The sequence below is a fragment of the Aulostomus chinensis genome, chromosome 10 (assembly GCF_037954235.1).
Source record: "Aulostomus chinensis isolate RoL2024-O1b breed Wild chromosome 10, RoL_Achi_v1.0, whole genome shotgun sequence".
Taxonomy (NCBI): Eukaryota; Metazoa; Chordata; class Actinopteri; order Syngnathiformes; family Aulostomidae; genus Aulostomus; species Aulostomus chinensis.
The window spans coordinates 29144513-29166740 of record NC_141329.1 but is presented as its reverse complement, the minus strand read 5'-3'; the positions used below and the strand labels follow the sequence as shown (position 1 = coordinate 29166740).

At 48.7% G+C, this 22228-nt stretch overlaps 2 protein-coding genes across 4 annotated transcripts in view; one reads left to right on the top strand and one right to left on the bottom strand.

Moving 5' to 3' along the window:
- The window catches only part of cox7a1 (cytochrome c oxidase subunit 7A1), a 22664-nt gene extending 8858 nt beyond the window's left edge, over positions 1-13806 (bottom strand). The window contains exons 1-2 of the mRNA XM_086216987.1: positions 13695-13806; positions 9580-9666 (exon numbers count right to left, since the gene is read on the bottom strand). Coding sequence (XP_086073113.1) covers positions 9580-9666; positions 13695-13709 — 102 coding nt within the window. The 5' untranslated portion in view covers positions 13710-13806. The remainder of the gene's footprint in view (positions 1-9579; positions 9667-13694) is intronic.
- rnaset2l (ribonuclease T2, like) lies at positions 13591-22228 on the top strand. 3 transcript variants are annotated; one of them, XM_086216979.1, is made up of 10 exons: positions 13591-13719; positions 14504-14620; positions 18653-18845; positions 19036-19103; positions 19316-19373; positions 19458-19525; positions 20003-20116; positions 20504-20552; positions 21386-21460; positions 21820-22228. In XM_086216979.1, exons 3-10 carry the CDS (start codon positions 18666-18668, stop codon positions 22006-22008), a joined length of 801 nt encoding a protein of 266 aa, XP_086073105.1. In that variant the 5' UTR covers positions 13591-13719; positions 14504-14620; positions 18653-18665; the 3' UTR covers positions 22009-22228. The 3 variants fall into 3 exon arrangements, with proteins under 3 accessions (XP_086073105.1, XP_086073107.1, XP_086073106.1); XM_086216981.1 differs by having other exon boundaries at positions 13601-13684; positions 14571-14620; XM_086216980.1 differs by lacking the exon at positions 13591-13719 and adding an exon at positions 14343-14416.

Sequence of the window (22228 nt, the reverse complement as noted above, 5' to 3'; positions counted from 1 at the left end):
ACAGCATGTTGTTGTGCTGTTACTGATGAAGGAACTGATGCTCTCTCAAGACAAAATAAAGGCAGAAGCAACAGGACGCATGATAATTTGGACTGAAAGGTTTTACTTTGGAAGTACTCAGGGGAAATGCTATTAACTGTGCCTGCTGTTGTAGGTAGACGATGTAACCACTGGAGGGCAGCATAGATATCTAATTTTATTTCTTTTTTATGAAGGAATATTGTTAAAGTATACGAGTGATCGGACAATGGCAAAATGTTACACATTTCAATTTACAGCAATGCAGAAGGTGAAAAATAAAATATATAAAAAGAATGAAAGGGGCAGCGCTGAGATCATCGTCAGAGTTGAGGATCCGGCGTTTTTTCTGCTCATGTTTGGTTTCGGAGAGATGAAGATTAAATATTTGGATGAGAGGATGAAAAAACTGGAGACAAATTCAAAGGCTTTACATTTCTGAGTGAAATAGCAACTCATGTCTCTGAGTCCCCAAGGAGAGTTGCGAGGCCGCGACAACCCAGACCAGAAATCTTCTACAATGCTGTCGTAAAACACATTCGTCTCCGTCACCGAATGAACGCTTCTTTTTTGAATCAACGTGTTCAGATAGGAGCGAGTTGCAAGGGTTTCATTTACGTCATATTTTAATACGGGTTTCTTTTATTTGTGACAAACAGAACTCATAAGGCAGAGCCTTGTTCTTTGCCTGTCGACGTCATTCATCGATTTGTGCCAGAGAAGCTTCCTTCTCTGAGGAGCGCAGCACCTCGCCATGAAGGTCATTGTTACATTTCTGACAGCCGTCAACGGAGAGAGCTGTTACCCTTTGAGAGAGAGTGAGAGAGAGAGAGAGAGAAAGGTAACACTTAGAGAGATAGAAAGAGAGAGAGAGCTGTAACCCTTTGAGAGAGAGAGAGAGAGAGAGAGAGGTAACACTTAGAGAGAGAGCTGTAACCCTTTGAGAGAGAGAGAGAGAGCTGTAACCCTTTGAGAGAGAGAGAGAGAGAGAGAGAGCTGTAACCCTTTGCGAGAGAGAGAGAGAGAGCTGTAACCCTTTGAGAGAGAGAGAGAGAGAGAGAGAGAGAGAGAGCTGTAACCCTTTGAGAGAGAGAGAGAGCTGTAACCCTTTGAGAGAGAGAGAGCTGTAACCCTTTGAGAGAGAGAGAGAGAGAGCTGTAACCCTTTGAGAGAGAGAGAGAGAGAGAGAGCTGTAACCCTTTGAGAGAGAGAGAGGTAACACTTAGAGAGAGAGAGGGAAAGAGAGAGAGAGAGGTAACAGAGAGAGAGGTAACCCTTAGAGAGAGAGAGGGAAAGAGAGAGAGCAGTAACCCTTTGAGAGAGAGAGAGGTAACACTTAGAGAGAGAGAGGGAAAGAGAGAGAGAGAGGTAACAGAGAGAGAGGTAACCCTTAGAGAGAGAGAGGGAAAGAGAGAGAGCAGTAACCCTTTGAGAGAGAGAGAGGTAACACTTAGAGAGAGAGAGGGAAAGAGAGAGAGAGAGGTAACAGAGAGAGAGGTAACCCTTAGAGAGAGAGAGGGAAAGAGAGAGAGCAGTAACCCTTAGAGAGAGAGAGGGAAAGAGAGAGAGCAGTAACCCTTTGAGAGAGAGAGAGGTAACACTTAGAGAGAGAGAGAGGTAACAGAGAGAGAGAGAGGTAACAGAGAGAGAGAGAGCTGTAACCCTTTGAGAGAGAGAGAGAGAGAGCTGTAACCCTTTGAGAGAGAGAGAGAGAGCTGTAACCCTTTGAGAGAGAGAGAGAGAGAGAGCTGTAACCCTTTGAGAGAGAGAGAGAGAGGTAACACTTAGAGAGAGAGAGGGAAAGAGAGAGAGCGAGAAAGAGAGAGAGAGAGGTAACAGAGAGAGAGGTAACCCTTAGAGAGAGAGAGAGGTAACACTTAGAGAGAGAGAGGGAAAGAGAGAGAGCGAGAAAGAGAGAGAGAGAGGGAAAGAGAGAGAGCAGTAACCCTTTGAGAGAGAGAGAGGTAACACTTAGAGAGAGAGAGAGGTAACACTTAGAGAGAGAGAGGGAAAGAGAGAGAGCGAGAAAGAGAGAGAGAGAGGGAAAGAGAGAGAGCAGTAACCCTTTGAGAGAGAGAGAGATTTTGATTTTTAAAGTCTTTAATTCAACTCAGTCAAATCTTTTACTTACACTACAATAAAAAAGAATACATATACACACAAACACAAACACACACCCACACACACACACACACACACGTCATTTTCAAAAAAACACATTCACCTCGTCTTCTCTCACCCCATCTTCTTAGATTTTTAAGTCCACTTCCTAAAAACAGGTGATCTTCCCACACAGACCTCCTCTAAAGATCCCAAATCCTCCATCAGACTAAAATAGTTGAAGTCAAGACTCCGCCTGCTCTTCGTCACTCTGAGGACAATCAGTCTCACATCGCAGTCCCAAGACCCTTCCAACTTCCTCCTCCTGCTCAGGTACACCGCCATTTTGGCCTGCCCTAGGAGGAAGTTGAGGAGGTCACACTGTGCTTTCTTTTTTTGATTCTATCTGACACCTCGGATGAACACGTGTTTGGTAAAAACCACATCAAACACACAGAAGAGCTTCTTTAGAGAGACAAGAAGAACCTGCAGCCTGTTGCATTCTAGAAAACAGTGAACGACCGTTTCTCTAAGAGGGCAAAAAGGACACTTCTCATCCACAGTGGGATTTAAGATGGACACAAAGGCATTGACAGCCACTGCCCCATGCAGGACTCTCCACTGTAGGTCCCCCACTCTCTTGGTTACTGGCGGTTTGTAGAGTGTCCCCCATGAAGGCTCCACTCCTGGATTTAAACCCAGATGTGCTCTCCATGGAGTGTCAGCCCGACCTTTCAACTTCTCCTTGTTTGTAACTTTCACCAACAGTTTATACACACTTTTCCTGTAGCAACAGAGAGGTGTGTGACATCTGACACACCCTGTTCTAAAACCAGCCAGAACTCTCTTTGAGATCCAGACAGACCCTCCACAGGAAAAGGTCCAGAGTCACTTTGGTTTGAAAGATTGTGTGACTGGGAGATAAAACGCTCAAGTTCCTCAGTGGAGAACTGGTTCCTCCAGATCTTTAACATGTTCTGGATGAGCCTCACTGAAGTGACCCCCACAGCAGCAGACAGAACAGAGGCATCCTCCAGTTGTGGGCCACAGCTCCATCACCTGTCCTAGAGTGGCGATGTGAGCCTTCAGAACTTTTCTGCAACAGAGGGGCCTGAAATCCGACTCACATCGAAGCGAGTTCCAAACACAATGGGTTCTTTCAGAAACCAGAACAATGAACTGCAAGTCTTAGTCCTCTCTTTTTTTTTTTTAAGTTTCAAGATTTTAAAAAGACTCTGATAAAAATCTGGAAAAGTCTTCAGGTTCTGTTTTCCAAGGTCCATTAAGAACAGTGATTCCTGCAATCCCAATCCCCAACACTGAGCCAGGACAGCCCGAGCCAGCGGCCTCCACACCAGGTCTGAGGGTCCAGTCAGTAACCTCTGGATGAACTGCAGTCGAAAAGCTGCTCCCCTGCTGGCCAGGTGTACGAGACCCTGCCCCCCTCCTCTTTAGGGAGGAAGAGGACACTCTGTGGGATCCAGTGGAGACGGTCCCAGAAACAGTCTACAATTAGTGCCTGGATTTTGGCCAGCAGAGTGACTGGGGGGTCCACACAGGAGAGCCGATGCCACAACATGGAAGCAGCCAGATTGTTGATTATTAAAACACCACCTCTAAAAGACATTTTTGGAAAAAAACACTTCCACTTTTTAAGTCTCTCCTCCACCTTCTCTAAAACACTGTCCCAATTCTTCGCTACAGTTTCCTGATCACCCAAGGGAACACCCAGGTACTTGATCCCTCCTTCCCTCCAAGTGAGCCCCCCAGGTAGTTTGACCTCCTGCAGCTCATCTCCCACCCGCAGACCTTCACTTTTTCCCCAGTTCACTTTGGCTGAAGAGATTTCACCAAAACTCTGAACACTACTGGTCAAAAGTTAACATCATTCTGATTTTGAACAGCAATAATCAGATCATCTGCATAAGCAGACAGTTTAAAAACTGAGCTCCTGTTGGGAACATTCAAACCAGGAAGGCCCACTCTTAGTTTGTGGAGGAGAGGCTCAATTGCTAGGGAGTACAGCATCCCTGAGGGAGGGCAGCCCTGCCTGACGCCCCTCTTCACGTTAAAGGAGCGCTCAGACCACCATTCATTTTAACAACACTCTCATGTCTCCATACAAGGCTTGAATCTTAGCAATAAGACCTGAGCCGAACCCAGAACCTTCCGGCGTTTGCCAGAGATAACCATGTTCCTTCCTATCAAATGCTTTCTCTTGGTCTAAAGAAACAAGACCAAGTTTAGCACCCAATAAACTGGAGAGGCTCAAAACATCACGAATTGAGTGAACGTTGTCTGTGATTAGCCTGCCTGGTACACAGCAGGTCTGGTCCACATGGACCACCTGCTCCACCACCTCCCTCAGCCTATTGGCTAAGACCTTGGAGAGGAGTTTGTAGTCAGAGCAGAGAAGGGCCACTGGTCGCCAGTTTTTCAGGTTCTACAGATCTCCCTTTTTACCGGCCAGAAGGCTTTATAAAAGTCAGCTGGCCGGCCGTCTATACCTGGGGCTCTCCCAGGCTTCTGGCTCTGCAGCGCCTCCAACAGTTCCTCCCGAGAGACATCAGCCTCCAAACGCTGGTTGGCATCTGTTGACACCTTTGGCAGACCACCGAGAAAGGAGAGCAACTTGTCTGGTTCAACAACTATACAACTAACAAACAACTCCTGGTAGAAGCTTGCTGCATGCTGACGGATCTCTGCCGCTTCACGGAGCAGCCGCCCATCACCGGAGCGCAGACAGTGGATCAGTCTCCTCTGCCCATTCTTCCTCTCCAGTCCCAAAACAAAGTGAGAGGGAGCATCCATCATGGCCACATGCTGGAACCTACTGCGCACCACAGCTCCCCTGGTGGGCACACCCAGTAGGTCAGCCAACACACGCTTCTTTGTTTTGAAGACATCAGTATGTCTTGTTTCTCCGGTGGAGTCTGCTAACTCCTGCAACTCCACCAGTTCTCTCTCCAGATCCCTGATAGATTAGAGTCCCTGAGACATTGCCAGTGTATTCCAGACACAGAGATTTGATCTGCCTCTTTCCTGTATCCCACCACTGCTGCAATGAAGTAAAACTGGATTTTGTCTTTCTAAAATCCTTCCAAAATACAGCAAAAGCCCTTCTAAAAGCATTATCAGCCAGGAGTGATGTGTTAAAATGCCAATATGCACTGTTACACCTGACACTATTGATATAAATACAACACTCTACTAATGAGTGATCCGAAAACCCAACTGGGTTTCTATGACAACTCTTACAAACATTTAAATGATGTTTAAAGCAGTAAAATCTATCCAGTCTGGACACTGACAGGAGGCCATCTTGAGACTGGAGCCAGGTGTGCTGACGAGTCACACCGTGGAAATTTCTCCACACATCAGCAAGCTCATGGGTTTCTATCAATTTCTTTAGATGTTTTTGTGAAGCAGCATGAGGTTCAGGGTGATGCCGGTCTAACGTGGGGTTCTCTGTGCAGTTAGAATCCCCTCCAATGACCAAATACTCGCCCCGGCCACACCTCTGAAGTTCACCATCCAGGGCGTTCAGAAGGAAGAGCCTCTCTGTGCCTACTGTTGGAGCACACACATTGAAAACATCATGGTCACACTTTCAAACTGTGCCTTGATTTTCAAAATTTGACCCATCATCACATCTTCCACATCAACAGATTGGATTAAAATCTCTGGACAACAAAACTCCGACCCCCCACTGTTGTTAGTTTTATGGCTACAGTAGGCCGGCCGTTCCATTCCCTCCTCCAATCCCCTTCATTGTCTGCAGTGCTGTGGGTCTCTTGGATAAAAGAGACATTCAGTTTTTTGTGTTAATTAAACTGAAGACAGAGGCTCTCTTGACATCGTTTCTTGCCCCGTTTCCATTCAACGAGCAGTTTGAGATGGTGCACATTGAGAAAGAGCAAAAACAAATCAAGGAGACCAAAATGAAGTTGAGAGAAAACCAAAGAGCAACACTTGGTCATCTTCAGCCAGCTGGTTTGGATCTTGAGGACCATTTTTCTCAGCCTGAAAATCTCCTGGTCTGTGAAACGCGGCTGACCAGGCTCACCCGGCTTCCTCGTGTCCAACTGGACAGAGTCCAGAAACAGTTTGAGGTCAGGGACAAAGTTTTCAATTTTTACCCTCAAACCTTTTGTGTCCTGTCAGAACTTTTTTATTCTCGTTACACTACAAGCACTTTCAAGGCTTATTTTCACGTTGTCTTCATCACTGTCCAACAAACTGTCCTGTCCCTGGGACTGAGACACCTCTTCTTTGTTGCCTTTTTGGCTCTGCTGCTGCTCCGTCTTGTCTCTAGTTTCCTTTTTGATGTCAGTTTGAACAAATCATCATCGATCACTGTGTCCTCCTCCCCTTCTTCCTCCAGCCCTGCTGCCACCCTGGCTGTCTGTCCCACCAACCCACTCACCCCCCATCTCCACCTCCCCACGGAGGGACGTTAGAATGATGACCCTTCTGGCAGCGCCGACCAGAGAGGGAACGGGAGTGAAGGTTCCCTGGATCACCACCCCGCTCTGCACCACCTGATCCACCTTCTCGACGCTGTCCAGAAAGATCACCACCGCGCTGTTCATTCTGGAGGCCGACTTCCCGCTGTCATAACCGACTACCTGACCAACGGCCAGCCCGCACTCCTCCACCGAGCAGCTCACCGTCGGCACCATCTTGATGGCGTGCCGACGAGTTAGCCTCTCCAGGCCGGAGCCAGCAGACATGGTGGCGTTTGAGCCACAAGGCTCACCACGAAATCCCTTACAAACACCCCCCCCACACACACACACACACACACAGTCCGGAAAAAAACACAGACCCCAGCAGTGACAATCAGTGAAACTAAACTCAAATAAACATAAAAAAACAAGTCTGAAAAAGAGCATCGAAAATTAGAAATCTAGGAAGAAACTTCCACCTCAATCGCGTTCTCACACACTCAGAGAGAGAGAGAGAGCTGTAACCCTTTGAGAGAGAGAGAGAGAGAGAGAGAACTGTAACCCTTTGAGAGAGAGAGAGAGAGAGAGCTGTAACCCTTTGAGAGAGAGAGAGAGAGCTGTAACCCTTTGAGAGAGAGAGAGAGAGCTGTAACCCTTTGAGAGAGAGAGAGAGAGAGAGCTGTAACCCTTTGAGAGAGAGAGAGATAGAGAGCTGTAACCCTTTGAGAGAGAGAGAGAGAGCTGTAACCCTTTGAGAGAGAGAGAGAGAGCTGTAACCCTTTGAGAGAGAGAGGTAACAGAGAGAGAGGGAGAGCGGTAACACAGAGAGAGAGAGAGAGAGCTGTAACCCTTTGAGAGAGAGAGAGCTGTAACCCTTTGAGAGAGAGCTGTAACCCTTTGAGAGAGAGAGAGAAAGAGAGAGAGAGAGCTGTAACCCTTTGAGAGAGAGCGAGAGCTGTAACCCTTTGAGAGAGAGAGGTAACAGAGAGAGAGAGAGAGCTGTAACCCTTTGAGAGAGAGAGAGAGCTGTAACCCTTTGAGAGAGAGAGAGAGGTAACACAGAGAGAGGGAGAGCGGTAACACAGAGAGAAGGAGAGAGAGCTGTAACCCTTTGAGAGAGAGAGAGAGCTGTAACCCTTTGAGAGAGAGAGAGAGCTGTAACCCTTTTAGAGAGAGCTGTAACCCTTTGAGAGAGAGCTGTAACCCTTTGAGAGAGAGCTGTAACCCTTTGAGAGAGAGAGGTAACAGAGAGAAAGAGAGAGAGCTGTAACCCTTTGAGAGAGAGAGAGAAAGAGAGAGAGAGAGCTGTAACCCTTTGAGAAAGAGCGAGAGCTGTAACCCTTTGAGAGAGAGAGGTAACAGAGAGAGAGAGAGCTGTAACCCTTTGAGAGAGAGAGGTAACAGAGAGAGAGAGAGCTGTAACCCTTTGAGAGAGAGAGAGCTGTAACCCTTTGAGAGCGAGAGAGAGAGCTGTAACCCTTTGAGAGAGAGAGAGAGGTAACAGAGAGAGAGAGAGCTGTAACCCTTTGAGAGAGAGAGAGAAAGAGAGAGAGAGCTGTAACCATTTGAGAGAGAGAGAGAGCTGTAACCCTTTGAGAGAGAGAGAGAAAGAGAGAGAGAGCTGTAACCATTTGAGAGAGAGAGAGAGCTGTAACCCTTTGAGAGAGAGAGAGAGAGCTGTAACCCTTTGACAGAGAGAGAGAAAGAGAGAGAGAGCTGTAACCATTTGAGAGAGAGAGAGAGCTGTAACCCTTTGAGAGAGAGAGAGAGGTAACAGAGAGAGAGAGAGAGAGCTGTAACCCTTTGAGAGAGAGAGAGAGAGAGAGCTGTAACCCTTTGAGAGAGAGAGAGAGAGCTGTAACCCTTTGAGAGAGAGAGAGAGGTAACAGAGAGAGAGAGAGCTGTAACCCTTTGAGAGAGAGAGAGAAAGAGAGAGAGAGAGCTGTAACCCTTTGAGAGAGAGAGAACTGTAACCCTTTGAGAGAGAGAGAGAAAGAGAGAGAGAGCTGTAACCATTTGAGAGAGAGAGAGAGAGCTGTAACCCTTTGAGAGAGAGAGAGAGGTAACAGAGAGAGAGAGCTGTAACCCTTTGACAGAGAGAGAGAAAGAGAGAGAGAGTTGTAACCATTTGAGAGAGAGAGAGAAAGAGAGAGAGAGAGCTGTAACCCTTAGAGAGAGAGAGAGAGCTGTAACCCTTTGAGAGAGAGAGGTAACAGAGAGAGAGAGCTGTAACCCTTTGACAGAGAGAGAGAAAGAGAGAGAGCGCTGTAACCCTTTGAGAGAGAGAGAGGTAACAGAGAGAGAGAGAGGTAACAGAGAGAGAGAGAGGTAACAGAGAGAGAGAGAGAGAAAGAGAGAGAGAGAGCTGTAACCCTTTGAGAGAGAGAGAGAAAGAGAGAGAGAGCTGTAACCATTTGAGAGAGAGAGAGAGAGAGCTGTAACCCTTTGAGAGAGAGAGCGGTAACAGAGAGAGAGAGCTGTAACCCTTTGAGAGAGAGAGGTAACAGAGAGAGAGAGCTGTAACCCTTTGACAGAGAGAGAGAAAGAGAGAGAGAGCTGTAACCATTTGAGAGAGAGAGAGAAAGAGAGAGAGAGAGCTGTAACCCTTAGAGAGAGAGAGAGAGAGCTGTAACCCTTTGAGAGAGAGAGGTAACAGAGAGAGAGAGAGCTGTAACCCTTTGAGAGAGAGAGAGAGAGAGAGGTAACAGAGAGAGAGAGAGGTAACAGAGAGAGAGAGTAGCAACATTCAAGAAAATGTCACCTCCAGTTTTTCCATCTCAATACCAGAAGGAGTTTTCACCACTGAGTGGACATCTTTTTAACCCTTCATTGTTAGCATGTTAGTGTCAATAAAATCCGTTTCCTGAGGGCCAACTTTGGGTCGACTATGAGAAGAAACCCAGAAATGTTTTAATGCCAAACCAAGCAGAACCAATAGTTCCTGTGAAGATGTTAGGTTGCGCTCAGTTTCCGTAGCAACTGAGGAAAAGTTAGCGATGCTGCTTGTGGTTACCTGAAATAACTTCTGGACTTCAGGCACTTTGTTCCTCAGCTGCCTGGCGGAGCTGCTGAAGGCTCGAGCCATCAGAACTGGAACTTTCTGGAACAGCGGACAGAGAGTGGAGAGTCATCATTTACAATACCAGCATGGAAGTGAAGTGACCCACCCTGAGGGTTGTGAAGCCACAGTTCATTTTCATGATGTTGTCTGTTCTCTCTGTTGACTTCAGGTGTGGCGCTTCTGATGAAATCAACCAAATCTGCTGCTTCTCTTTTCAGCTGGGAGGCAACAATAATTCAGTCCTGATTCTGGAGTTTTAACCCCAAAATCCCTCAATTCAGCCTCATAATGGTGTGAGCTAAAAACCATGAGGGGAAAGAGGAAGTGACATCACATCACATCTGTTTTCTGCTTCCTCGCTGAAGCTGCCGCACAGGCGGAGCTCCTCTGATGTCAGAAGCTGGAGTCATGTGACATCTCAGCCCCCAAAGGTCAGCACCCCCTCACCATGTCCGACATTTGGTTCCTTCACCATTTCAAACTGGAGCATTTATGATGGCAACTGGAACTCAACTCTGATTACTGCAGTTCCCTCCATATGGAAGTTTCTACTAACTAGCCACGCTACGCTAGCCAGCTAGCTAGCCACGCTACGCTAGCTAGCTAGCTGGCCAGCTAAATGTCTGTCAGTCAACACTCAGACACTTTTACACTTAAATTTAACATCCAGCATCACTGACTTTGAATATGAGTCAATAAAATCATTTAATATTATTTGTTGTCAGCCAAAGGAATTTACTGAAAAAGCAGTTGCTGGCTCGCTTGTGTGCGAAGCCTCACTGACAGGAGAACGAGAACAAGCTGAGCTTTCAGCGCAGAAGGAAACACTTGAGTGGATCAACTTCCCCTGCAGACCTGAGCTTGGAATCAATCCCAGGATACCGAGCCCACGTGTGACCTGTGTCACATGGTGCGGTATGTCGGTGGGAAGACCGCGATTGGCCGATGTCGATGGACGCATCGGCCCTCGTTCTTACTCCGTGTGTTTTCATGCAACTTCTCCTCAGAGCGATGTTGGCCGCAGGGGATTGGGTTCTGCTGTTGTGAAGAAGTGAAAGTTCCCTCACGTTCTCACTTCACTCTCTGAGGTCTCCGAGAAACGAATCTTAATCTCTGTGCTTCTTTGAGAAGCTTTCATTTCGGAGGTTTCAGCCACCAACACCCTGCAGCTGTCTGTGTCTTTACCGACGCTTTTTAACTTTTGAAGCGAGGTCACTTAAGGCTGCTCACGGCGGCGAGTCAGGCCTCTGAAATCTGAGCCTCCAACCAATAAGGAGGCTGCGGGGGCGGCCTCGCCCCCCGGCTATGCAGGAAAAGCCTTCATGCCTCCTTGGCGACACATCAGGAGCTGTTTGGTCTCTACCAACTCTCCCGAGAGATGAAGGAATTAATAACAAGATTAAAGAAAAAAGTCTCATGAAGGTGTGAGACCAGCGAGCTGAGACACTGCTCTGGTGTTCTAGGATGGACCCCATGGAGAGCGCCACCTGCAGGCTGGAGAAACAGAGGCAGAAGTCTTTGATTCTAAGCCCAAGTCTGTAACTGGTTCAGGTCAAACTAACCCAGAAAAGTCACAACTCCACCATGTTGGTGGTCAGGTTCCCTGAGATCGTAGCTGCGCGTGGTGGAGGCCGGTTTAGACGTCTGCGTTGGTTCAAGGTGGACGCCACGCGGCGGGCGGACAGTTTCTGGCTGTGGCGCCGCACTCACACCTCTGAAACACTGCTTGGCAACGGCTGCTGTGTTGAGTTTCTTCAATCACGGCAGCTGACTGGCATTTCCTCCCAGTCCAAAGCTGCTGGTCGCTCAAAGGCACAGACGCCTCGGCGACACCGGCGCGGCCCAGCCAGACCGCCACAGAGCAAACACTCAGCTCAGAGGGCGCAGGTCATGTGATGAGGCTACGGGTAAAAGGTTGAGGAGTTTGGGCATGACGGTGCAGCTGCTGAGCAGTAGAAGTACTTCTACACATCCCTGTTAATACTAGAAGTATAATAGAAGTACTTCTACACATCCCTGTTAATAACTGAAGTATAATAGAAGTACTTCTACACATCCCTGTTAATAATAGAAGTATAATAGAAGTACTTCTACACATCCCTGTTAATAACTGAAGTATAATAGAAGTACTTCTACACATCCCTGTTAATAATAGAAGTATAATAGAAGTACTTCTACACATCCCTGTTAATAATAGAAGTATAATAGAAGTACTTCTACACATCCCTGTTAATAACTGAAGTATAATAGAAGTACTTCTACACATCCCTGTTAATAACTGAAGTATAATAGAAGTACTTCTACACATCCCTGTTAATAATAGAAGTATAATAGAAGTACTTCTACACATCCCTGTTAATAATAGAAGTATAATAGAAGTACTTCTACACATCCCTGTTAATAATAGATGTATAATAGAAGTACTTCTACACATCCGCGAACACCAGAACCAGGCTGGAGACCCAGAGAGCGGACACGATGACGGACGTCCATCACAGGTGTATGAGGCTGGCTGTGACATGAGGTCGCGTCGCCTCCCCCGGGACGTCTGAGTCCCACCGCCACGTCAACGCTACCAGTAACACCAAACTAGACCCTCCTGCACACCTTCACACGGTCTAAACACACATCTGGACAGCGCTGGCGCCGGGGGCTTCCCTATCAGTAGGTGTTCTGACTTCAAATGTATGACTATAAAAGGACGTACGGAAGACGCCACAGGTTCACTCCCAGCCCAGGTCAAGGCCCGGGTCAGGGTCCCAGCCCAGGTCAAGATCCCAGCCCAGGTCAAGGCCCGGGTCAGGATCCCAGCCCAGGTCAAGGCCCGGGTCAGGATCCCAGCCCAGGTCAAGGCCCAGGTCAGGATCCCAGCCCAGGTCAAGGCCCGGGTCAGGGTCCCAGCCCAGGTCAAGATCCCAGCCCAGGTCAAGGCCCGGGTCAGGGTCCCAGCCCAGGTCAAGATCCCAGCCCAGGTCAAGGCCCGGGTCAGGGTCCCAGCCCAGGTCAAGATCCCAGCCCAGGTCAAGGCCCGGGTCAGGGTCCCAGCCCAGGTCAAGATCCCAGCCCAGGTCAAGGCCCGGGTCAGGGTCCCAGCCCAGGTCAAGGTCCCAGCCCAGGTCAAGGCCCGGGTTAGGGTCCCAGCCCAGGTCAAGGTCCCAGCCCAGGTCAAGGCCCGGGTTAGGGTCGGCTTCCTCCTCGCTGTCTGGGAAAACAAAGTAGTTTCACCTTTTGGGAGTTTGGGTGTGCGTTGGGGGAGGTTGGCGGCTGTCATCATCACTCACCAGACACCACTGTGACTGAGTACCTGCTTGAATCTTGCTTCAGCTACTTTGACCTTTGACCTTGAGGCCGTCCTGAGATGTTGCCGTAATGTAATGGACAGCGTGAACCACGCAGCCTCCGTCCAACTCACGTCACTGGCTTGGAGACTAAAATTAGACGCAAAATAAAGCGAGCCAAGTATTGAATTAGATGAAACAGCAGCGATGCCACGTCAGACTGAAAGAAACTCCTCTTCGGTCTGCTGGGCTGTGACCCGGGGTCCCTAACCTGGGGGTCCCTGACCCGGGGGTCTCTAGCCTGGAGGTCCCTGACCTGGGGGTCCCGAACCCAGGAGTCCCTGACCTGGGGGTCCCTGACCAGACCCCTGCAGGATTGACTGCTTCCTCCTGATTTGCTTCTCTACTCTAACCTCTCAGTATTTATTTCCTCGTCTTGCCGTCTCATTTGTTTCTCTCAGCTCAGCAGGTCAATGGCTGAAAGTCATTGTGTACGTGCTAATCGCCGCCACCTGACTGCAGGGCGGCCAGATACGGACGAGCAGCGACCCTCAGCAGGTCATCTGAGGTCAGCTGCTATAAATAGATCCTGTCTTTAAGTCACAGACAGCAGAAACAGCAGCAGGACAGAATTCTGACTCGTAACCTACAGGGAGCAAAGGTCAGCTTCCTGCCACTCCAGCAACTCTGAACTGTCACTCAGCTGCTGGGAACGCGTTCCCTGAAGCCCGAGCGGAACAAAGGAAAGAAAACTAACACAGAAAGACGGAAAACAGCAGGTGTAGTTACCAGGAGCTGCTTCATGTCTGTGGTGGTGAGTCGAGTCGCTGCTGTGGCTTCACCCTGACAAGGACAGACGGACGGACAGACGGACACACACACACACACACCTGATCTCCTGCCAAGCTATGGTTCGCTGCAGAGGCCAAACTGTTTGTGCTTTGAGAAAACACACACACACACACACACACACACACACACACACACGTCTCTTTCATCTTCCTACTCACTAATGGACCATTCAGGTCAACAACAAACTGACAGAATCAGACAAACAAGACACTTTGAATTCAACCTTTGACAGCAATAAAGTGGAAGTCAGGCAGTCATGAACTCAAAAGCCATCAGCCTCCACTCAGGTTCACGGGTCCATGACACAACCAACACAAACTAGCTAAGAATAGCCACGCAACGTGGACACGAACCTCTGAAGGCTCCAACTGTTCCTGCAGTTCTTCAGCTCACTAAAAGCTGGAGCTCAACATTCTTCAGCGTTTCATTCTTTTCTATAGGAACACGCCCACTTTTAGTTTCTTACTGTCCATCAATCACCCAGCAACCCTTCACTCGGCAGCTGAGACCCACGCTAGTTAGCTTAGCACAATGAATGGTAGTGGGTGGGAAGTGTTAGCATCTGACCCAGATGCATCTGTATCACACTTCACCTGCAGTCACGCCTGAGGTCCACACACCTGCACGTTCCCTCCCTACTTGGTTCCTCATCTCAACAGGTTTTTTTTTACTATTTTTAGTTTAACTTCTGCTATTTGTTGCTCAGTATTTTTTCTGCTGCTACTTCTCTGTTTCTGCTGCTGTAGGAGTGCCAGTTTTCCCACTGGAGGACAAATAAAGGTTCATCCTATCGTCACTTCTTGCTTTTCTCAGCGAGGCTCAGTGAAGCTGTGGCGGCGAGCCGGAGCGGCGGCGGATCTCTGGTGAGTTTATTAGATTTCCTCCAAATGGAACAGAAATGTCTGACAGGCAAAAGGAGAGTCTCACTGTGACAGAGCTGCGCCTGTTCAGTACAAAACATCGAGATAGACAACATGAAAAATCTGTTCATGATTTATGTTCATGATCATCAGAGTGACTTTCTTGATTTTTAAATATATTTTCAAAGTTGTCAACATTTTTCTCTTTTGACTTAATGACAGAATGTAACTCTAGAGCTCTGGAGAGGGGGGTATACTTACTTCCTAGAAGTACCTGCTAGAGTTACCTACAACAGTAACTTACGAGAGTAAACTGCTGGAGGACCGTACTAGAGTGACCAACTACTAAAGCTACCTACTAGTTACCTGGTAGAATAGCCTTCGAGTTGCCTGCTAGTTACCTGCAGGAATTACTCACTAGAGCTACCAGCTAGAGTTACCCACTAGAGCGTGGTACTAGACCTGCTCTACCTGTAAAGTGTCAGGAGATAACTTTTGTTGTGATTTGGCGCGATAAAAAAAAAGACAAAATGACAGCTACCTGCTAGTTGCCCACGAGAGCTACCTGCTAGTTGCCCACTAGAGCTACCTGCTCGTTGCCCACTAGAGCTACCTGCTCGTTACCCACTAGAGCTACCTGCTCGTTACCCACGAGAGCTACCTGCTAGTTACCCACTAGAGCTACCTGCTAGTTACCCACGAGAGCTACCTGCTAGTTACCCACGAGAGCAATCTGTTAGTTACCCACTAGAGCTACCTGCTAGTTACCCACTAGAGCTACCTGCTAGTTACCAACTAGAGCTACCTGCTAGTTACCCACTAGAGCTACCTGCTTGTTACTCACTAGAGCTACCTGCCAGTTACCCACGAGAGCTACCTGCCAGTTACCCACTAGAGCTACCTGCCAGTTACCCACGAGAGCTACTGCTAGAGTTACCCACTAGAGCTACCTGCCAGTTGCCCACTAGAGCTACCTGCCAGTTACCCACTAGAGCTACCTGCTAGTTACCCATGAGAGCTACCTGCTTGTTACTCACTAGAGCTACTGCAAGAGTTACCCACTAGAGCTACCTGCTCGTTACCTACTAGAGCTACCTGCTCGTTACTCACTAGAGCTACCTGCTCGTTACCCACTAGAGCTACCTGCTAGTTACCCACTAGAGCTACCTGCTAGTTACCCACGAGAGCTACCTGCTAGTTACCCACTAGAGCTACCTGCTAGTTTCCCACTAGAGCTACCTGCGAGTTACCCACTCGAGCTACCTGCTAGTTACTCACTAGAGCTACCTGCTAGGTACCCATTAGAGCTACCTGCTAGTTACCCACTAGAGCTACTGCTAGTTACCCACTAGAGCTACCTGCTAGTTACTCACTAGAGCTACCTGCTAGTTACCCACTAGAGCTACCTGCTAGTTACCCACTGGAGCTACCTGCTAGTTACCCACTAGAGCTACCTGCTCGTTACTCACAAGAGCTACCTGCTAGTTACCCACTAGAGCTACCTGCTCGTTACTCACAAGAGCTACCTGCTAGTTACCCACGAGAGCAATCTGCTAGTTACCCACTAGAGCTACCTGCAAGTTACCCACTAGAGCTACCTGCCAGTGACCCACTAGAGCTACCTGCTAGTTACCCACGAGAGCTACCTGCTAGTTACCCACGAGAGCTACCTGCTAGTTACCCACGAGAGCTACCTGCTAGTTACTCACTAGAGCTACCTGCTAGTTACCCACTAGAGCTACTGCTAGAGTTACCCACTAGAGCTACTTGCTAATTACCCACTAGAGCTACCTGCTAGTTACTCACTAGAGCTACCTGCTAGTTACCCACTAGAGCTACCTGCTAGTTACCCACTGGAGCTACCTCCTAGTTACCCACTAGAGCTACCTGCTCGTTACTCACAAGAGCTACCTGCAAGTTACCCACTAGAGCTACCTGCTCGTTACTCACAAGAGGTACCTGCTAGTTACCCACGAGAGCAATCTGCTAGTTACCCACTAGAGCTACCTGCAAGTTACCCACGAGAGCTACCTGCTAGTTACCCACGAGAGCTACCTGCTAGTTACCCACGAGAGCTACCTGCTAGTTACCCACGAGAGCTACCTGCTAGTTACCCACTAGAGCTACCTGCTAGTTACCCACGAGAGCAATCTGCTAGTTACCCACTAGAGCTACTTGCAAGTTACCCACTAGAGCTACCTGCTAGTTACTCACCAGAGCTACCTGCTTGTTACTCACTAGAGCTACTGTTAGAGTTACCCACGAGAGCTACCTGCTAGTCACCCACTAGCGCTACCTGCTAGTTACTCACTAGAGCTACCTGCTAGTTACCCACGAGAGCTACCTGCTAGTTACCCACTAGAGCTACCTGCTCGTTACCCACTAGAGCTACCTGCTCGTTACCCACTAGAGCTACCTCCTCGTTACCCACTAGAGCTACCTGCTCGTTACCCACTAGAGCTACCTGCTAGTTACCCACTAGAGCTACCTGCTCGTTACTCACTAGAGCTACCTGCTAGTTACCCACTAGAGCTACCTGCTCGTTACTCACTAGAGCTACCTCCTAGTTACCCACTAGAGCTACCTGCTAGTTACCCACTAGAGCTACCTGCTAGTTACCCACGAGAGCAATCTGCTAGTTACCACTAGAGCTACCTGCAAGTTACCCACTAGAGCTACCTGCTTGTTACTCACTAGAGCTACTGTTAGAGTTACCCACGAGAGCTACCTGCTAGTCACCCACTAGCGCTACCTGCTAGTTACTCACTAGAGCTACCTGCTAGTTACCCACGAGAGCTACCTGCTAGTTACCCACTAGAGCTACCTGCTCGTTACCCACTAGAGCTACCTGCTCGTTACCCACTAGAGCTACCTGCTCGTTACTCACTAGAGCTACCTGCTAGTTACCCACTAGAGCTACCTGCTTGTTACGCACTAGAGCTACCTGCTAGTTACCCACTAGAGCTACCTGCTCGTTACTCACTAGAGCTACCTGCTAGTTACCCACTAGAGCTACCTGCTTGTTACTCACTAGAGCTACTGCTAGAGTTACCCACTAGAGCTACCTGCCAGTTACCCACGAGAGCTACTTGCTAGTTACCCACTAGAGCTACCTGCTTGTTACTCACTAGAGCTACCTGCTTGTTACTCACTAGAGCTACCTGCTAGTTACCCACTAGAGCTACCTGCTTGTTACTCACTAGAGCTACTGCTAGAGTTACCCACTAGAGCTACCTGCTCGTTACCCACTAGAGCTACCTGCTCATTACCCACTAGAGCTACCTGCTCGTTACCCACTAGAGCTACCTGCTAGTTACCCACTAGAGCTACCTGCTCGTTACTCACTAGAGCTACCTGCTAGTTTCCCACTAGAGCTACCTGCTCGTTACTCACTAGAGCTACCTGCTAGTTACCCACTAGAGCTACCTGCTCGTTACTCACTAGAGCTACCTGCTAGTTACCCACTAGAGCTACCTGCTCGTTACTCACTAGAGCTACCTGCTAGTTACCCACTAGAGCTACCTGCTCGTTACTCACTAGAGCTACCTCCTTGTTACCCACTAGAGCTACCTGCTAGTTACCCACTAGAGCTACCTGCTAGAGTTAAGAGTTACCTATTCAGGCATCTTAGGGTCACAAGATATAATCTCCTGCTGCTGGATTGATAAAATTGGTTTTTAAAAGTTAGATTTCACAGCTGCGATGCAAATCCAGGTAAGAAGACTCACATCCTGTCACCCCCCCCCCCCCCCCCGTTATCATTCATGGATGGAAAATGCATCAAAGTACCTTGTCGTTCACCTGGATGGAGGTCTTCTATCGCTCTCTAGGCGGCAGTATTACAGGTCTTCATCTGGGAATCACCGCTCTGTTTCCCTCTGACGGAACATTAAAGTTCCACCAGAAGTTTTCTAGTCGTGTTAACAAACAGTTTATAAAATGAAATGAAATATTAAATGTTGTTCATTGATGTTTATTTCCAAAGTTGTGGGACTTTGATGAAATGTGATCAATGGATGTTTGATTTTTGATCAGCTCATCAGTGAAGATGCTGCGCTCAGTGCTTCCCCTGCTGGCCTGTCTGAGTCCTACAGTTCTGTTTGTCACTGAAACATCGGAAGGCCACTGGGAGGACTACAAATATGGCCGACCAGCTCTGAAACCACACGAGCCTTGCTCCTGGAAATGTCTGCTGTTCACGCTGCAGTGGCCCGGAGCCTTCTGTCAGGTGAGCGTCACCATCATCATCATCATCCTGAGCGTCGGGAGAGAGAATGATGATTTAATTACAGTACAACTCCAACTCCAACCCTGCTGCTCAGGCATGAGGGGGTGTGGCCTTCTCTCTGGTTTCATCTGCTCACTCCAGTGCGGCGTGTCATGCTCTTATTTTGTGGACATCTGTCTCTCTCCGTCAGTCTCTGGATCGAGAGTCTCTGTGCAAGATCCCAGCCGGCATCAACGACTGGACCATCCACGGTCTCTGGTAAGTATCACCTCACACAGAACCAGAGCTGATGACCAGCTTACTGGAGCCATCTCTGTTTTGTTCCTGAGGAACAAAAACTGAAAATGTGGCAGAAAGGTTCCACTATGTTGTTGTCGGTGTTACCACAGCCAGGAGACGAACGCTCTTGTGTGGTCTGGGAAACTTCTTGAGGAGAACATGGCGGGTAAAACACTGCATTTGTCCTTCAGGCCTGTCAAGGTGATGAAGTGCTGCAACTGCTGGCCAATGTTCACCTCTGACGTCCAGGTGAGTCCCCGTCAGGATCCGTTACCTCTGCTAGAACCAACACAGGTGAGTTACGCCAGCTGATTTGTTGATGGTGTCTTCCAGGAACTGCAGGGGGATCTGGAAGAACACTGGCCATCTTTACTGGAAACTACATCCAGCTTCCAGTTCTGGTGCGGCGCATCAGTTCATAGCACTGGACTGAACAACAAGGCAGACCCATCTGGCGCTGACGCAGAGGGACATTAGATTAGATGACTAGCCGAGCTATGCTAACACTCCCCATTCACCACTCGTCATTATGCTAAGCTAACTAGCACAGGTCTCAGCTCCTCAGTGTCCGTCTGTCTTTCTCTGGGGACGATGGACAATAAGGGACTTTCCCTAAAAGTGGGCGTGTCCCTTTATCATTCCAACATTCATCATGTGACGCCTCTCTGAGTGTTAATACAGTCCGGTTTCCACGCCACTCTGGGTTCTGACTCTTAGTCTGAGATTGTGTATCCACAAAAAAAAAAAACATGAAAAACTTGTTTCATTATAGTTAGAGGCAGTTGTCTAGTTTTCATCACTGCAATGTTACAATGTCTTTATTAATAAGGTTTTTTGCGTGTACCTCATTAGAACATGTCATGTGACTGCGTGTGCAGGAGAGCGGAGTGGGAGAAACATGGAGTTTGTGCTGGCTGTGTAGAGGGAATGAACTCTCCGCTGAAATATTTCAATATCTGCCTCAAACTGAGAGGGCAGTTTGATTTACACAGGTTGGTTAATAACACACAAACACACACACACACACACACACGCACACACACACACGCGCACACACACACGCGCGCGCCAATGAGTGGGTGTTCCGCCCGAGTGGTTTAAAGGGACACGAGCAGAGGAGCTCCACCTGGATGGTTTTTGCACCATCACACGATCGGAGAGGCAACGCGGGAAAGTAGGAGGAACGTTTCTTAGGAGAACACAAAATGTTCTCCAGAGAACAAACAAGATTCTCAGGGAAACATCCTCTTTGTTTCTCTCTTTATTTTCTGAACAAGACAGAAAGGTTGTTTATTGATCAGAGTTAAAGTAGTTGAGTCCTGTTTCGTCGCAGTGAAATCAAACGCAGTAAAATGGCGACTGATGTTTGTGTCCTGCAGGGTTCTGGAGGCCGCTGGCATCACACCGTCCTGTGAACGACCCTACAAGGTAACTGCCAACTCCAAGGAAACCAGAACCTCTAGATCAGGAGGTAAAACTAAGCTGAGCCACCTTCAGGTGTAGGCCCGTCTGCTTCGCGGCCGGAGGAACCAACGTGCACGAACCGGACGCACAGCTGACGGTCCTACGTCGTAGTGTTGTGTCGTACCTGCGACACAAGGAGCAGCGGTTTGACAGCGAGACGTTTTTCCCTGAGCGACTTTGCAGAATGCAGAAAACTTCATCCTAAAACTTGTTACTGGAGGCAGAAGTTTAACAACAGACAGTGAGGGTCCAATGGTCAGAAGGCCGTGATGTCATAACCACCCGAGACCAGCAGGTCAACAGAAGACTCAGGCTCCTCTGACAACCTTTTCACTCTAAGAGAAACACAGAGAGTTACTACACCACCCACAGTCCTAATGTTACCATGGATACCTGTACCACACTCATTCCTGTTTACTGGCAACATCTGGGGGGGAGACAGCTGGTCGTTTAAATGTTGCGGGGCTCAGCTGTCGAGGTGGTGACGTACACGCTCTTGGAGCGGTCGTCTGGGTTCCACCTGTAGAACTCCTAACATTTGCTCAAAGACCTTTGGAGGAACTGCAATAGTTCTAAAAGTGGGCGGTTCCCGCTGAGCACTAGCATCCCCCTCCACCTGATCCAACTGTGAGGTCAAGTTGTGTTCCTACATGCTTAAGTGGGTGTGGCCAATATTCAACCTATTCATCAGCCAGGACTCTATGACAACATCTGGCAATGGAGTCTGGTGTTATAGTAAGGGAGTTTTTGTGTGTGTGTGTGTGTGTGTGTGTGTGCGTGTGCGTGCATGTGCGTAGGTGACGGAGGTCCGCAGCATCCTTACTCCCCTCATTGGGGACCAATATGAGATCCAGTGCGTCACAGACGACGAGGTCAGTTCATCTCTCTCTCGCCACCTTTCACAAACCGACAATCGATCACTGAAACAACACAATGATGCAAATTTGTCTTTAATAGCCTCTAAAATGTTCTGATTGGCTGCTTGAGGGGTTTACATCATCAGTTCTGAGCCAGCTGGCGATTGAGTGTAGTAGGTGAGAAGTGACTGAGACCTGTTAGCTTCAAGCTAAGTGTACATGGCTGCCTCTTCCTGTGTCCTGTAGCTACATGGCGGTGATGCAGGCGAGGCTCTGCTAGCGAGTGCGACAGCAGTAAAACAGGTTTTCTGGGTGAGGCATGACCTCCCTGTTTGCTCCATCAGGACACCCTCACACTGTCTCTCCTCCCTCAGGACAGAGAGGTTTGGTTCCAGGTCAAGATTCCCCTGACTCAAAACCTGACCAGCGGCTGTCATCACCATGGCGACAGTGATGATCACCAGCTCGCATGGCTCAGTTCTCCAGCGCATCCCTGCCCTGCTCAGATCCCCTTCTACTTCCTCCCCATTAACCACCAGCAGCCTCGGCACCCCTGCAACTAGCCGACGCTCACCGGTGCTCCAGGCTGATGCGCTCGGGGGAGCTGAGCTCCGGTCATTCAGCCCAGTCAACACAAGCAGGGAAATATGATGTCATGATGGATGCATGTGCACGTCTGCTACACGAGGGGGACCTCAACCCTTCTGGGTTACTGACGCCGTCACTCTTGGCTTAATCTGCTTCACGTCTCTTCTGCCTCCTAAAATAAAATGTTCCTCCACC